At 57.6% G+C, this 14,782-nt stretch overlaps 7 protein-coding genes and 1 non-coding gene across 8 annotated transcripts; 4 read left to right on the top strand and 4 right to left on the bottom strand.

Moving 5' to 3' along the window:
• Positions 1 to 66: 66 nt before the first annotated feature.
• Positions 67 to 2,223, top strand: BDY17DRAFT_319187 (uncharacterized protein; the record flags this gene model as incomplete). The annotated part of the gene is made up of 1 exon (XM_033736255.1): positions 67 to 2,223. One exon carries the CDS (start codon positions 67 to 69, stop codon positions 2,221 to 2,223), a length of 2,157 nt encoding a protein of 718 aa, XP_033585772.1.
• Positions 2,224 to 2,370: 147 nt separating this feature from the next.
• Positions 2,371 to 2,747, bottom strand: BDY17DRAFT_327982 (uncharacterized protein; the record flags this gene model as incomplete). The annotated part of the gene is made up of 2 exons (XM_033737770.1): positions 2,371 to 2,592; positions 2,649 to 2,747. 2 exons carry the CDS (start codon positions 2,745 to 2,747, stop codon positions 2,371 to 2,373), a joined length of 321 nt encoding a protein of 106 aa, XP_033585771.1.
• A 2,162-nt stretch (positions 2,748 to 4,909) lies between these two features.
• On the top strand, positions 4,910 to 8,087 carry BDY17DRAFT_327981 (WD40-repeat-containing domain protein; the record flags this gene model as incomplete). Its single annotated transcript, XM_033737769.1, has 3 exons — positions 4,910 to 4,934; positions 5,008 to 5,689; positions 6,698 to 8,087. 3 exons carry the CDS (start codon positions 4,910 to 4,912, stop codon positions 8,085 to 8,087), a joined length of 2,097 nt encoding a protein of 698 aa, XP_033585770.1.
• A 304-nt stretch (positions 8,088 to 8,391) lies between these two features.
• BDY17DRAFT_313759 (uncharacterized protein) lies at positions 8,392 to 9,049 on the top strand (the record flags this gene model as incomplete). Its single annotated transcript, XM_033735754.1, has 2 exons — positions 8,392 to 8,978; positions 9,043 to 9,049. 2 exons carry the CDS (start codon positions 8,392 to 8,394, stop codon positions 9,047 to 9,049), a joined length of 594 nt encoding a protein of 197 aa, XP_033585769.1.
• On the bottom strand, positions 9,012 to 10,637 carry BDY17DRAFT_305153 (putative nucleoside-diphosphate-sugar epimerase). The gene has a single exon (XM_033734822.1). The coding sequence runs from the start codon at positions 10,483 to 10,485 to the stop codon at positions 9,352 to 9,354; it is 1,134 nt and encodes a 377-aa protein (XP_033585768.1). The 5' UTR covers positions 10,486 to 10,637; the 3' UTR covers positions 9,012 to 9,351.
• A 222-nt stretch (positions 10,638 to 10,859) lies between these two features.
• BDY17DRAFT_t35 lies at positions 10,860 to 10,995 on the bottom strand. Its single transcript has one exon. It is a non-coding gene; the product is annotated as a tRNA-Ser (tRNA).
• A 558-nt stretch (positions 10,996 to 11,553) lies between these two features.
• On the top strand, positions 11,554 to 12,299 carry BDY17DRAFT_257645 (DHBP synthase RibB-like alpha/beta domain-containing protein; the record flags this gene model as incomplete). The annotated part of the gene is made up of 2 exons (XM_033731705.1): positions 11,554 to 11,614; positions 11,677 to 12,299. 2 exons carry the CDS (start codon positions 11,554 to 11,556, stop codon positions 12,297 to 12,299), a joined length of 684 nt encoding a protein of 227 aa, XP_033585767.1.
• A 395-nt stretch (positions 12,300 to 12,694) lies between these two features.
• BDY17DRAFT_257534 (major facilitator superfamily domain-containing protein) lies at positions 12,695 to 14,347 on the bottom strand (the record flags this gene model as incomplete). Its single annotated transcript, XM_033731696.1, has 3 exons — positions 12,695 to 13,030; positions 13,080 to 14,106; positions 14,181 to 14,347. 3 exons carry the CDS (start codon positions 14,345 to 14,347, stop codon positions 12,695 to 12,697), a joined length of 1,530 nt encoding a protein of 509 aa, XP_033585766.1.
• Positions 14,348 to 14,782: the final 435 nt, after the last annotated feature.

Genomic DNA, 14,782 nt, shown 5'->3' with positions numbered 1-14,782 from the left:
CGACTTCTGCTGTAAGACATCCGCGATGTCGCAAACAGTAGGTGTTGAGCTCCTCACTCCTCTCTAATGTATTTCTTCCACCTCAAGCTCGAGCTCTACCAAGCCCCTGCAGCAGCGAAACTCCACCTCGCGCAACCGCCAGCAGCCAGGACGGTCCATGTGCCACCACCGGGCGCAGACATCTTCAGGACTGCCCTGCCCGCTCACAAGACTACGAAGTGGTCGTCACACACCTTCACCGACCGTCCAGAGACGCCGTCTCACAGCCTGTCGTCGTCCATCTCCTCACACTCCCCCAAGCGATCTTCGCTGTCTGAATACCCTGATTCACACGGCAACGCCCTCCTCCTCCCTGAACGAACGGCGGCTAGGAAAGACGTGCCGAAATCCCCGGCGCTCATACCTGTCAAGCCGTCGAATGACGCCGCGGCGCGGGACTGGAGATACGATCGCGTGAGCATCGAGAGCATCGATATGCAGAGTCAAAAGGCAGGCGGTGCCGCCAGTACGGCGGGCAATATACGAGCGAAGAGCGGTGCGATCGGACTACACACCAAAGCGGTCTATACGCCTTCCGAGCCGAAGACGACGGAAGTGGGATGGGGCGTTGTGCATCTTTATCGAGACAGCGAGGAGAGCGGGCTGGTGGATACCAAGCCTGCTATGAGCGGGCGGAAGAGTGTGGATGAGGCTGGTTCAGAGCAATTTGATCCCGACGAGTGCTCGACACTGTGCATCGTTGCTGTGCCGTCGTGGATGATGCCATCTGACCTTCTGGGGTTTGTTGGCGATCAAGCGAGGGAAGACGTGAGCCACTTTCGCCTGATCAGGACGGGGAGGACCAACAAGTACATGGTGCTCATGAAGTTTCGATCGGCGCGGAAGGCGAGGGACTGGCAAAAAGCGTACAACGGCCGCTTGTTCAGTGTCGCGGAGCCTGAGAATTGTCACGTGGTGTTTGTCAAGAGCGTCGAGTTCTTGAACACCGGCGTTGATGAGCACGACAATACGTTCCCGCAAAACAATCACGATCCGTTCACGCCTACACATCCGAGCGGTCAGGCTTCGAGAACGGAGAAGAGCCTGAGCAGCAAGCCGTTCGCTCCCCCACCGCCGAATCTCCTCGAACTCCCTACATGTCCCGTCTGCCTTGAGCGCATGGACGAGACGACCGGCCTACTCACCATTCTATGCCAACACGTCTTCCACTGCGCATGCCTGGAGAAGTGGCGCTTCACTGGCTCCGGATGCCCAGTCTGCCGCTACACACAAAACCCAAGCCACACATTTCCCTTCCCGCGTCCCTCTCACTCTGCTGGCGGATCCGAAGACGCAGAACCGGAACCCTTGTGCTCCGTCTGTGCCACGAACGAGAACGTTGGACTATGGATCTGCCTGATCTGCGGCAACATTGGGTGCGGCAGGTACGATTCGGCACACGCCTACGCTCACTATGAAGCTACATCGCATTGCTACGCGATGGACATCAACACGCAGCGTGTATGGGATTACGCGGGAGACGGCTACGTGCACCGCCTCATCCAAAGCAAGCCGGACTTCACCTCGCAGCAGACAACGAAACACTCCGGCTCAGCAGTAGACGCCAGCAACGATGGGCGAAAGCGGCACGCAAACGAAGCATACCGAGCAGAAAGCGACGACGTGGTCCCCCGCGAGAAGATGGAAAGCATGGCGAACGAGTATGCGTACCTCCTGACTTCGCAGCTGGAAGGACAGCGGCGGTATTTCGAAGAGCAGGTGGAGCGCGCGGTTGACAAGGCTAGCCAGGCGACTGCGAAGGCCGATGCTGCGACCGTGCTTGCCAATTCTGCGCTTGCGGATATGAAGAGCAGCAAAGCGGAGCGTGATAGTTTCGAAGCCGTGACTGCGCGACTAGAAGCTGCTCTAGAGAAGGCGGAGAAGTCCAAGGTCAAATTTGAAAAGTTGGCTCGCGATTTGTCGGCGCAGTTGAGGGAGGAGAAGACGATGAACGAGGGGTTGATGAAGAGGATCACAGCTGCGGATGAGAAAGCTGCGGCGGCAAGAACGGAGGCGGAAAAGGCGAGGGAGGAGAAGCGGGAATTGGAGGAGATGAATCATGATCTGACCATGTTCATCTCGAGCCAGGAGAAGGTGAAGGAGTTGCAGGCGCAGGGGGAGGAGGTGGTGGATGGGAGTGTGAGTTTGCCCCCTGCGAAGAAGGGAAAGGGGAGGAAGAAGTGAGAGTCTCCTCTCTAGTTCTCATGATTCTGGCGTTTGGCATGCATCACTAGGTAGCATAGCGAAGATACCCCGGGCCCTTCCATTTAATGAACATGACATACATATCAGCTATACACATCAGCTACCCGCAGTGCAAAAGCAGAGCCCTCACTTCTCCTCGAAAAACACCGTCAAAGGCGGCTGCCACGGCTGCTCCACCAGCGGGTTCGCCACGCGCTTCAGCACCTTGTGCGCCTCGCACTCCTCGTCGTAGTACTTCATGTCCTCGAGGTTGCGGAAGCGCGTCATGGCGACGAAGTTGTAGCCCTTGCCGCGCTCGCCGGAGAGCGAGGGGGAGACTTTGATTTCGAGGATGTAGGGCTTGTTGTCCTTGTTTTCGATCAGTTCTGCAAAGATGGGTGAGGCGGTGAATAGGGACGGAGTACTTTTTGCTGGGATTGCTCGAGGGTTTTGTAGGCGTCGAGGAGGGGTTGGTGGTTTGCTTCGTTGGGCACTTTGAACATTGTTACGCGTTGGATGGGCATTTTGGCGGTGGTGGTGGTGCTGCGGCGATGCTGCTTGCTCTTGTTGTTTAACGAACGATCTGGTATTACAAGTGGGATGACGGAAGGGTACGGGTGAGAGAGAAGCTGAATGGATGCCAGGCATTTCGAGCTCTGGATTAATAATTGAGGGTTTGCCGTTTCAGCTCCGAGCCTTGCGGTGCTGTACTGTGCCTGCAATAGCCGAAAGGTGGTGGGGTTGTCGTGAACGTTCAACGATGCATTCCACGGCGCCTCTGACTATCGTCTTCATCGAAAGGAGGCAGCTGTGAGAAGTGCATGTACCTACAATGCCGGACTGAGGTACCGAAGGAACAGGCAGTGGAGCAGGTGAGATGCGCAATGGCCACTTCTCGTGACCTTCACCCGAAGATCGAGTCTGTACAGAATCTCGAAAGCTGCAGCCACCTCCACCACCTCCACCAGCTCCACGTTGCTTGTGTCCTTCGAGACACCATGCAAGAACGCTTCCTGCTCAGCTTCAGATTCACGACGCATGACACGACAGCGAAGCGACCCAGTGTGACGCCGATCCGAGACGTGATGGCACTCTACTGGACGACACCCGGCTCACCGCTCCTTCATGCATATGCACTCCACACCCGTTGGCGCTTCTCCACGGCACGACACACATGTCGCCCCCGTCACGATGCTGGACGGCCAGTCGCCAACGTGTCGAGCTTGTCAGGATCTCCTCGCCCTTGCCCTCGCCTAGCAGGCTGAATTGGGCCCAGAAGCTGTCCTGCGCCTGGCGATATGTATCGTCGGGCACCTGCATGCCAATGACATGCATGGGCGAGAGGTGCCATGTACGGCGCGTGTCGACCAATCACCGACTGCCACACGATGGCCCTTCATGCGCGATCCCATTAGAGCACTGCGGATGCGTCGAAGCCTGGCGCCTCCAGCTATCAGGCGTTCCCGTGTGGCGACTCCGTGACACCTCTGTCGACGGCGATCTTGGGAAGAATTACTCGCCATCTGGATGCTGTGTTACACGTCGATCTCATAACGCAATCGTGGCACAAGCTGGCCATCAACCGGTTCTCCGCACGGTTCTACACTTCTGCAACGCCTGAACATCAGTTCGCAAGCCATTCATGTACGATGGCCGGGGGCTGCATGACAAGCTCTGCAACCTGACAACACATACTCGTCTCTAGGACCGTTCAGGCAAGGTGTCTGCCCTCGCTTACCTGCTTGCCGTCGCTACCTGCCTGCATGTAGCTCCACATGGTTGCGAATCATCGAGGAAAGACAGCCAGACAATCCCGCCGGATCTCGAGAGGAGACGTCGGATCAACCTTGCGAAGCAATGGCGAACACTCCCCGCAGCCGTTCCAGCTCCCGATTACCGGATAATCCTTTTTCATGGCGTTACCTTACGCGATTGCGTACTGCTGCATGTTGAAGCACATCTTGACGTGTCAACGCACATGCATACATCCTACAGCTGGATGCCTGGGACTCGGTCGCTCACTACGACGGAAATAACTCCATTTCTTTGTTCTCGACGTGCTACACGGCCGTACAGCATAATTGTCTGGATTCACATATGGTACATTCGCGAGGCCGCAACATCCTCCTGCGCAAGTATTGCCTCGGGCTCCCACCTCAACCTCCCTACCTCGGAGAGGTCGCAGCATCTCGACCCGCACAATGTCTCGGCTCGCCCGCGCTCCCATCCGTCATCTGGGGCTGGCTCTGCCGCCCCATTTGCCAGCACATCGGTATGGGGCCGGTGTGGTGCGCGGGTGAGCTCTCAACAGAAAGTGTTGCGCTCGTCTGTTATCATCCCTCCCTCAGAAAGCATTGCAGAGCGGGAGGGGTACTTTGGCACTTCCAATCTCTGGCTGAGGCGTCGGTTCGCGAATTATGCGTTGTTAGGGATCTGCGAACTACTTGTAAGTGGAGCTTCGCCCGCCCATGCATTTCATCTCTCTCTGTTGTCTCGCCACTCATCTCTCGTCTTGCCTGGCTGTCGTTCTCACTTGCATTGGTCACTGGTGTTGTCATTCCACCGACTGCGATCGTTGGTTCGCTTCCTACCGTATTTGCGCATTGCATGTGGAAACCACCTTCCCATTGACGACTGGGTACGCTCGACGCCTCAATCGACAGGAACAGACTTAACTGCAGCGGACATGTACTACCAAAGATACCTGTGGAGTAAGTCAACACAAATACCCCACATTACCTCCCCGTCCAACCACCGCACCGCCCACTAACGCTCAACATCTAGGCATCTGCAACCGCCGCGAATGGCCCGAACCAGAGTACAAAGCCTGGCAAACGTCGCACGGCCACTACTGCATCGTGCGCGTCAACAACAGAGAATACACAACCGGCCTGCCCTTCACCACCCACGCTGGCGCGCAGGAAAACGCCGCCGCGCAGGCCTGGATGATCTGCCGCGCCTTCTCGGCCAACGACGGCATGCTTCCTGGCCAGCGGCCGGGGCAGGTTGCGCCTAATGGCATCCAGCAGGGCAAACGGGTTGCGATTGGAGAGGGGAGACGGAAGGCTGCTGTTCCGCTGCCAGCACTGCCGCGGGATGAAGTTGTGATGAGTGAGCAGGTGGAGCGGGCTGCGTTGCTGTCGCCTCATCGGTTGAGTTCGAGCAGTGATGAGGATGGCTCTAGCCCGTTCAGCAGTCCGAGGGATAGTCTGCGCAGCAGCGTGGGCGAATCCAGCGGTAGTGCGAGGAGCAGCATGACGAGCGTCGAGGGCATCAGTCCGAAGACTAGCGCAAGCAACAGCCCGAGCAACAGCGTGAACAACAGTCCCAGGAACAGCGCGGATAACAGTCCGCGGAACAGTCCGCGCGACAGCGTGATGGAGATGTCGCTGCTGGACGGCGCGGAGCCGATGCCGCAGTATGGCAAGCCGGCGCAACGGCATTCGTACTCCAAGAGGGGGAAAATGTAAGTTGCCTGCCCGCGTTGGCTGATTCTTTCTGTCTTTGTTTTTACTGACTACTTTTGCGTATGGGAGTAGGTGCAAGTGTGCTCGCGGCCTGCCGATCAAAACATACAATCGCTGCGACTTCTGCCTCGCTTACTTGACGTAGCTGGTCTCTGACGATTGCATTTCTTTTGGAGAGGTTTGGGTGTGCATATGGGCGATCATGCCGCGAGGCTTATTAACGATTTGCACGGCCGATGTCACGGACGCTATTTTTGAGGTCTGCGTGTTGGAGCATTTTCGGTTGAATGATAGCTGAATTGTATTTATTTGAGAGAATGCATGGAGTTCTCAAACATTCGTTCGGTCGAGTACGATTGTGTTGTCGGGGTTGTGTGGGACAAGGCTGGCTGGGCTTGTGCGGTCTTTGATAAAGTGCCGCCTACTGCAGTGCGACATTTGCCTACGACCACAATTAGGATTAGCCAACTTACATTGTATGCAAACGGGAAATACTGAACACGATGATCAAGTTGCAAGAAACGGCAGTCCAATTCACCTGGCCAGAGTTCACCTGGTTCCTCAGGCTCCATCATGGTCGGCGGTGATTTTGCTTCCCCATGCGGCATAGCGCGCATCCTTGGGGGGACTTTTGGTGGCATTGAAACATGCACAATACCACGCGATCCAAGTATTGTCCCCTTCTCCAACCTCTTCCACGCGTAACGAATCTCTTACCGCGTGTCACAGTGCAAGAGCACAGCATACATACAATCAATCACGTCCGCGCCATCACCATCGGAAGAAGACAAGCACGTCCATCTCCCAACTCTAGAGGTTACCAAACCACGGCCATCAAGTCACGAACACGAGAGGAGCGGAGCGACAGAGGGTGGATGGACCACTCCAGCAAGGCGGCAAGATGAGCAATCTTCTCACCTCCCGCCAGGCGGAAGAACTGTGCGCTTCCACCCCCATTTCCCTCCTCCTCCACTCGAACCAATGCTGATTGCCCCCCTCGCTAACAGCCACAAGTCGCTCATCTCCTACCTCAACGCCTCGGGCTACACCAAAAGCGCACAACAGATCCGCGACGAGCTGAACCTCCCAGAAAGTAGCTTCGACGCCGCGACGGCGAAAAAGTACGAGGGGCTGCTGGAGAAGAAATGGACGAGCGTCGTGCGGCTGCAGAAGAAGATTATGGATCTCGAGAGCAAGGCGAGTCAGTTGCAGCATGAGTTGGACAACGCCACTCCGTCTTCGCTGGCGGCGCGCCGGAATCATGATCCTGCGACGTGGTTGCCGAGGGCGCCGGCGAGGCATACGCTGCAGTCGCATCGGCAGCCTATTACTTGCGTTGCTTTCCATCCGCTGTTCTCCAGTCTGGCTTCCGGGAGTGAGGACTGCACGATCAAGATTTGGGATTATGAGCTCGGAGAGCTGGAGAGGACGTTGAAGTCGCACACCAAGGCGGTGCTGGATGTGGACTTTGGCGGGCCGAGGGGGAATACGTTGCTGGCGAGCTGCAGTTCCGATTTGACTATCAAGCTGTGGGATCCGGCGGAGGAGTACAAGAATATCCGCACGCTGCCCGGACACGATCATAGCGTGAGCAGTGTCCGCTTTATTCCTTCTGGCGCTGCTGGTGCCCCGCTGTCGGGGAATTTACTTGCATCGGCGAGCAGGGACAAGACGATTCGGATATGGGATGTGACGACGGGGTACTGCCTGCGGACGCTGAGGGGGCATGCGGACTGGGTGCGCTCGCTGTCACCTACATTCGACGGACGATGGCTGCTATCGACCTCCTCCGACCAGACGAGTCGAATGTGGGACCTCTCGCAACCCGACTCCAACACCATGAAGCAGACCTTCACCGCGCACGAGCACGTGGTAGAATGCTGCGCCTTCGCACCCCCGACATCATACCCGCACCTCGCAGCACTCGCAGGCCTGAAAAAGCCACCACCCGCCTCCTCCTCGGCCGAATTCGTCGCGACAGGCGGCAGAGACAAGCTCATCAAACTCTACTCCACAAACGGCGTGTGCATCAAAACGCTCACGGGCCACGACAACTGGATCCGCGCGCTCGCATTCCACCCCGGCGGCAAGTATCTCCTCTCGTGCTCCGACGACAAGACAGTTCGCTGCTGGGATCTGGCGCAGGAGGGCAAGTGCGTGCGCACGGTCGAGGCGGCGGATCACTTTGTGTCGTGCTTGCGTTGGGCGCCGAGTATTTACAAGGAAGCGCCTGCGCGGGAGAGTATTGGGGGAGGGGCGACGACTAATGGGACCACGACGACGACAACGACGATGGCTAACGGCACGAAGGAGGAGGGAGGAGGGGTGAAGGAGCAGATTCGGTGCATGCTTGCGTGCGGCAGCGTGGATTTGAATGTGCGGGTGTTTACCGCTTGATACCCTGCGAGCGTGCGTGTAGCGATGTGATTTTAAGTACGAATTCTTTCATGCTGTTCAGGTGGTTGATGATTTATCATCTGCTCGCAGCTCTTGATTTATCATATCACCGGCATGCCTTCTGGCCAATGACGCCCTGATGTGTGTGTGTGCGTGGGTGGTGGTGGCGAAACGCATCTCATAATTCAACCCCACACCCACCTCCGGATGTCGAGCATGTACCCCTCGGTGGCAATGCGCCATTTATCCTTGGACCTCCAATTGCACGCAAAAAGACGAGGAAAAGCGACGTGGAACCGCAAACATGCTCAGCAGACTCCGGCGGACCAGCAGCAAGCAACCATCCGAGTCCAGCAGCAGCAGCAGCCCCAACACCAGCAGACAAGCCAGCCTGGCCGTGGCGCCCAGCAACCCAAGCCGCTCCGGATCCACCACCACCACAACCACAACCTCACAGCAACAGCAATCCGTCTCCTTCCTCTCCCTCCCAGCGGAGATCCGCAATGTAATCTACTCGCACGTAGCAAGGCACACCCGCGTCCTCATCCGGCCTACACCGCCCACACCATCAAAAGGGAAATTCAACACCGCCAAAGTACCTCCAACACAACCCGCAGCTCCAGGCCTATTACTAGCCTCCAAACAAACCCGCGCAGAATACCTGCCCATCCTTCTCTCCACCGCCCCAACGAGCATCACAATCACAGACTTCGACTTCCGCAACCTCGTCCGCATAACGCGCAGCCTCTACGCCACCGAACTCAAAGCCCTGCGCCTGAACCCGCGCCTCACGATCAAATGCCAAGCCGCCCAGCCCTCCAAAACCTCGCTCGTCAATCTCCGCCGCTGGCTGGAGCAGCGGTGCAGGTGTTTGGATCGCTTGCCGTGGAGGTATGAAGTTTGCTGGGGCAGGGGGCCTGGGGTGGGGGTGCCTACGGGGTCGACGACGGGACAGGTTGTGAATGCTTTTGTGGCGCGGAAGCGGGTTTTGGGGGAGAATTTGGAGGCGTTGGGGGGGTTGAGGGAGGGGTCGCAGGAGATGGTTGCGGCGGAGTTGGGGCCTTTTGTTGAGGCTTTTGAGGGGGAACTGAGGAGGATGGGCGCGGTGGTTGCGGGGGTGGGTTATTGAATGGGGATGGGTAGGGGATGGTGATCTGTTGAACGAGCCATGGATTTATGATTTAGGAGGGATGAATATGATGTGGTGGACATGCTTTTAGTTGTCTGGAAGCGACAGCATTAGGATATCTGAAGCACCGCGATTCTACTTCTTCAAACTCGCCGCGAAATCCTCCACCGCCCCCACAAAAGGCTGCTCAGGCAACATGCCCAAACCCAGCGCCTTGCTCACATCAAACCGCACCGACCACGACTCCAACACAGCCTTGACATCCGGCGTCAAAGGCTTCCGCTTTACCAGCTTGACCGCCTCCTCGCCGCCCACCTTCTTCAACGCAGCCAGCATCTCGCCGACCGTCGCTGTGATACCCGGCACATTGATCTGGCGGATGTGCGGCGGCATACAGTCGCTGGGCAATTTGAGCGCAATCATCAGATTCTGCGCGAGGATCTTGGGACTGCCGAGCCAGCACTCGAAGTCGTCTGGACACGGCAAGTCGGCTTCCTGCCCTTGCAGTGGTTCGCGGATGATGCCGCTCATCCAACTGCTAGCTGCAGCAGAAGGTTTGCCCGGGCGCACGGAAATGGTAGGGAAGCGGAGGGTGATGGCATCAATGTAGCCGCGGCGACTGTAGTCGTTGACAAAGTACTCCATCATCACCTTCTGCGTGCCATAGCTCCCCTGCGGCGTGGGGATGTTCGTTTCCGAGGGATTGTGCGGCAGCGGCTGGCCGTACGCGGCGCACGACGAAGCGTACACGACGCGGATGCCCGGGCACGTTTTGCGGATGGCCTCGATCAGCGCCATCGAGCTGTGCAGGTTGACGGAGTAGCCGAGATCGAGATTCTCCTCGCTGCCGGCTGACATGATGCCGTGGAAGATGTAGGCTGCGTTGAGGTCGGGGGACAGGACGGCGTGCGGGTCGGCGAGGATGTCGGCTTTGATGCTGGTGACATTTTGTTTGAAGGCTGCCGCGCCTGCTGGCACGGGAGGCTCGAAGATGTCGGTGAGGACTAGGTGGTGCTGTTCTTTGAGGAGGTGTTCGGCTAGCAGTTGGCCTAGGAAGCCGCCCGCCCCGGTGATGAGGATCTTCATGGTTGGAATAGGGATTATGTACAATTCAATGGGTATTGGTTCAGACAGGAGAGATGTAGACGTGGCAGGAAAATGACTCGTGAGGTTGACGTGCGAAGCCTGATGTCTATGTATTGGCCGGTGGAGCCGATATCGCGGACAACACCTCGAGATGCCGTCAAGCCGTCTGTTGCCGTCCAGCATTACGAGTCAGCGCCATTGGTCCCGTTGTTAATGACAAGGAGTCATGGAGCGCGATTTGTTGGAGATCGAAGATCTAGGAGAGTTGACAATGTCGTGGAATGAAGGTGGATTGCATGTAAAACTACAATGTCGACCATATCACGTCGAAGCGGCCAATGGACTCAAGGGTTCACGTTGATCCAAGGCTGAAAGCAGCGATTGAACTACCAGTAGAAATGCCTAAGCATCTGAGACTTGCACAAACTTGCATTGCAGCCATGTGGTGGTCGATTCGACAGCGTGATATGACTGATGAACAAGAGTGAAAAAGAAAATTTCCTTAAACGAGACCGACACGCAGACAACTATTCCCCTGACATGCAACTGCAAAAAAACGACACCTGTGTGATTCGAACACACGCTCCCGAACTTGAGGATTGTTAGAATTGAGTGAAATCTTAGTCGCAGAGCGGCGCAAACTCACGGAACTGCCTTAGCAGGGCAGCGCGTTAACCACTCCGCCAAAGTGCCAAGCTTACGTGGGGCGTCGAGATGGTATCGTATAGATACTTTAAACGTTATGCCGAGGTTGTCCCGCAGCTCCATCGCATGATGGTACAAGTGTAGAACAACAAGAGGCTGTAGGATGCCTCAATTCCGCGTCGTTCAATCCCTCATCAGCCGAGTCGACTCAGCAGATTTCTCGCATGGCCAGCCGTGGTATTCACTTCTTTCACGTAGGACTCTCCGTCCAACCTCGGGGTCGGGACATCCATCCACGCTAGCCCGTTAGTCCACCTCGGCGCCGATCGGGACGGGAAGGTCTGGCCCAAGGCGTCATTCGTGAAATCCGTCCAAATCACCACCTCGTTCGACTGATACAAGCGCATCTCGCCGTACTTTGTCGCATTTGAATCCGAAAACAATGATATAGACTTGTCAGTACACCATTGAACTGCTGTCGAGGGCCACGGGAGCTTCAAGAACGTGGAGGAAAGATCATCTCAACCGGCGAACCTCCGGCAGAGCCTTCAATCATCCTGTGTCGGCTGCGCCTGCGCCGTGTTAGCATAGGGTGTTGCGCCCGACATGGCCATCACTAATGGTGTCGCCAAGTTCGACACCATCCCGGAGGCCATTGAGGCATTTGGTAAGACATCATGACCATTCGCGCTCCCCTCATTCCACCACACCTAACGAAGCACGCCCCAGCCCGCGGAGAATTCATCGTCGTCCTAGACGCCACGAACCGCGAAAACGAAGGCGACCTCATCATCGCCGCCTCCGACTTCACCGCCGCCAAAGCAGCCTTCATGATCCGCCACACCTCCGGCCTCATCTGCGCCCCCATCCTGCCCAGCCTGGCGGCCAAACTCGAACTCCCCCAAATGGTCGCCCACAACACCGACCCCAAAGGCACCGCCTACACCATCACCATCGACGCCGCCGAGGACACGACGACGGGCATTTCCGCCCACGACCGCGCGCTCACGTGCCGCTGGCTTGCGGACCCGAATGTGCGGATTGACTCGTTTCGGCGCCCGGGGCATGTGATTCCTTTGCAGGCGCGGGAAGGCGGGGTGCGTGTGAGACCCGGCCATACGGAGGCTGCGGTGGAGTTTTGTCTTTTGGCTGGTAAGGCGCCTGTGGCGGTCATTGCGGAGTTGGTGGAGGATGGCGAGGAAGTGCTGGGGCAGGGGGAGCGAGCGGGGGAGTATGGGATGATGAGGCGCGATGGCTGCTTGGCTTTTGCGAAGAAGTATGGGCTGAAGGCGGTGACGATTGAGGACTTGATATTGCACCTGGATGGCGCGAAAGGGATACAGAGGAACTAAATCGACTGCCTTTTATGCTTGGCCTTTTGCTTCCGAACGCTCAGATCAACATGATGGTACTGCTGATTATCTACACTGACCAATCTAAACCCAGCCGCAGAACTTCACCGGACGCCGGCACGATCTCAACATGAAAGCAAACCTCCAAAGCACGCCAACGCCGAACACCCGACCACCTCCCGCAATCCTCTCTGAGAGATCGTCCACCATCTTTACCCATCCTCCCAGGATCATCTCATCAACGCGCTCACCGATCACGCCCCTGCCATTACCACTCACCACCTTTCCATCCCAGACTCCAGCGGAGAGAACCGCCCTGCATCCACCATCGCTCCCAGGATCATCTCATCCCGACCACCATCAACAGACCCCTCGCCATCCCCACCCACCACCTTTCACTCTCCTCCAGCAGGCAGAGACCCCTCCTGCTCAGCCATCGCCCGCTCATTCTCCAACTCCTTGGCAAACGGACTGCGCTCGCGGAACCACGCGCCCTTGAAGTAGAAAATGTACACCGGAATGCACAGCAGGATGCCGACGCCGCACAGGATGAAGGAGGGGATGGGCAGCGTCCACTTGGTGCCCGGGTCGATTTGGGTGAACATGCGGCGGGCGTAGACGGCGGCGATGCCGGCGAGGAAGTCGCGGCAGAAGCCGTTGCCGCCGGTCGCTGAGGCGGAGTACTCGCCGTACGCGGCGATCATGTAGTCCACTGTGGCCATGTAGATTGCCTGTGCGGGTATTAGCTGATGCATTGTGGAACAGGGAGAGGAGACTCACGAAGTTGGCGATGCCGATGAGCGCGGCGCAGATTTGCGGCACCCACCATGGGAACTGGGGTGGACCGAGCGACGCCCAGCCGTAGATGAACAGGCCGATGGGCTCGAGGAGGACGGTGAAGAGCAACCACCACAGTCGGCGCTCAGGCGGGTACGGCTTTCCGGCTCGCATGACGCGGCGATCTCGCCAGTACACAACCATGAAGCTGACGTAGGCGATGAGGTAGCCGAGCAGCAGCGGGATGAACGACAGCCCGACTTGGATGCGCGTGAAGTTCCACTTGGCCATGACGAGCCCGTACGAGTCCAGACCGGTGAAGATGAGGGCGTCGCTGAAGCCGCTCAGGAGCGACAGGAAGCCGACGATGGGCTCGGAGTAGAGCATCTTGTATGGGCGCCACATGAGGGTGCAGCTTTCCTTCCAGGAGATGCGCTGCCAGAAGCTGCCGCGGATCTCATTCGGCCCGTATGCGGTGGGATCCTCTCCAGTCTTGCGCAGGCGCTGCGCATAGTGGTCCAGCATGACGCTGCTGCGCGTCTCCGGCACGAACAGATGAATCGTCTGCGCGACAACCCCGAAGATGAGCGAGATCCAGAAAACCCAGTGCCACGAGAGGTAAGTGCCAATATACCCCCCAGCAACAGGCGCAATCACACTCCCAGCAACAGAAGACAGCACGACAAACGCCACCGCATACTGCTGCTCATCCGCGCGCCACATATCCGCCACCATGCCCAGCGTCACACTCCCGCCCGCACTCGACAGTCCGCCGAGCGCGCGGAACGCAACCAGCGTCCCGAAGTTGGGCGCCAGCGCGCACGGCACCTGCCACACGTTCACCAGCGCCAGACTGCCCTGCATCACCCATTTGCGGCCCAGCTCCTCGGACCACGGGGCCCACAGCTCGCAGCCGAAGGCGTAGGTGATGAGGAAGACCATCTGCCCGATTTCGGCGAGGTTCTCCGTGATGCCGAATTGCGTCGTCAGGCCCGGGATGGCGGTGGAGTAGATGGCCGCGTTGAAGTTCCTGACGTTTTGGGGTTAGCAAAGTGGCGTCGTCTCACTTCAGGGGTGTTCGGGGAGAACACGGGGAGTGCTTACATGCTGAGCTGCACGATGAAGACGGACGTGAGAATGGCCCATTTCTTCCACGAGGGGAAGGCGAAGCCCAGGACGGAGGGGTTGGTGGGGACGAGGTGGGCGGCTGCCTCTTCCTTGGAGGCGGAGGGGAGAGGGGTGGGGGAGGAGGTGAAGGGGGTGGAGCCCATTTTGCCTGTTGGCGAGAAGGGACGGATGGGCGGGGAGGGGAGAGTGGGTGCTGATGTTAGAAAATTGAAGAAGATGGATGATATTGGTTGATCTCAACAGTTGACTTTGTGAGCGTGCTGGCAGTAGATAGTGCGAGCGGGTTGGAAAAAGGAGAAGGGGATGGGGGGACGGCGCATTTTATACACAGCATCGTGGAATATTCGCTCTGAATTCATCTTTTCGCTCGCGGCTGTCTACCACATCTCTCTACTGGCAGTAAGCTATCAGGTTCTCCCCGTGGGGCTCGCCACCGCTGCTTGAGGTAGTCAGTGGTGGGATGCAGCCAACCACCGCCAGTCGTAATAAGCAACGTCAAGTCTGGTACTAAAGCTGACCGTAGCCTTAAGACCCATCTCTCCTCATATCCAGGCTGAGAGCACCCTATCCTCTGATGC

This window comes from Neohortaea acidophila (genome assembly GCF_010093505.1).
Source record: "Neohortaea acidophila strain CBS 113389 unplaced genomic scaffold BDY17scaffold_12, whole genome shotgun sequence".
NCBI lineage: Eukaryota > Fungi > Ascomycota > Dothideomycetes > Mycosphaerellales > Teratosphaeriaceae > Neohortaea > Neohortaea acidophila.
Note: the sequence above shows the minus strand (reverse complement) of the source record. Positions and strands in the feature narration are given on the sequence as shown.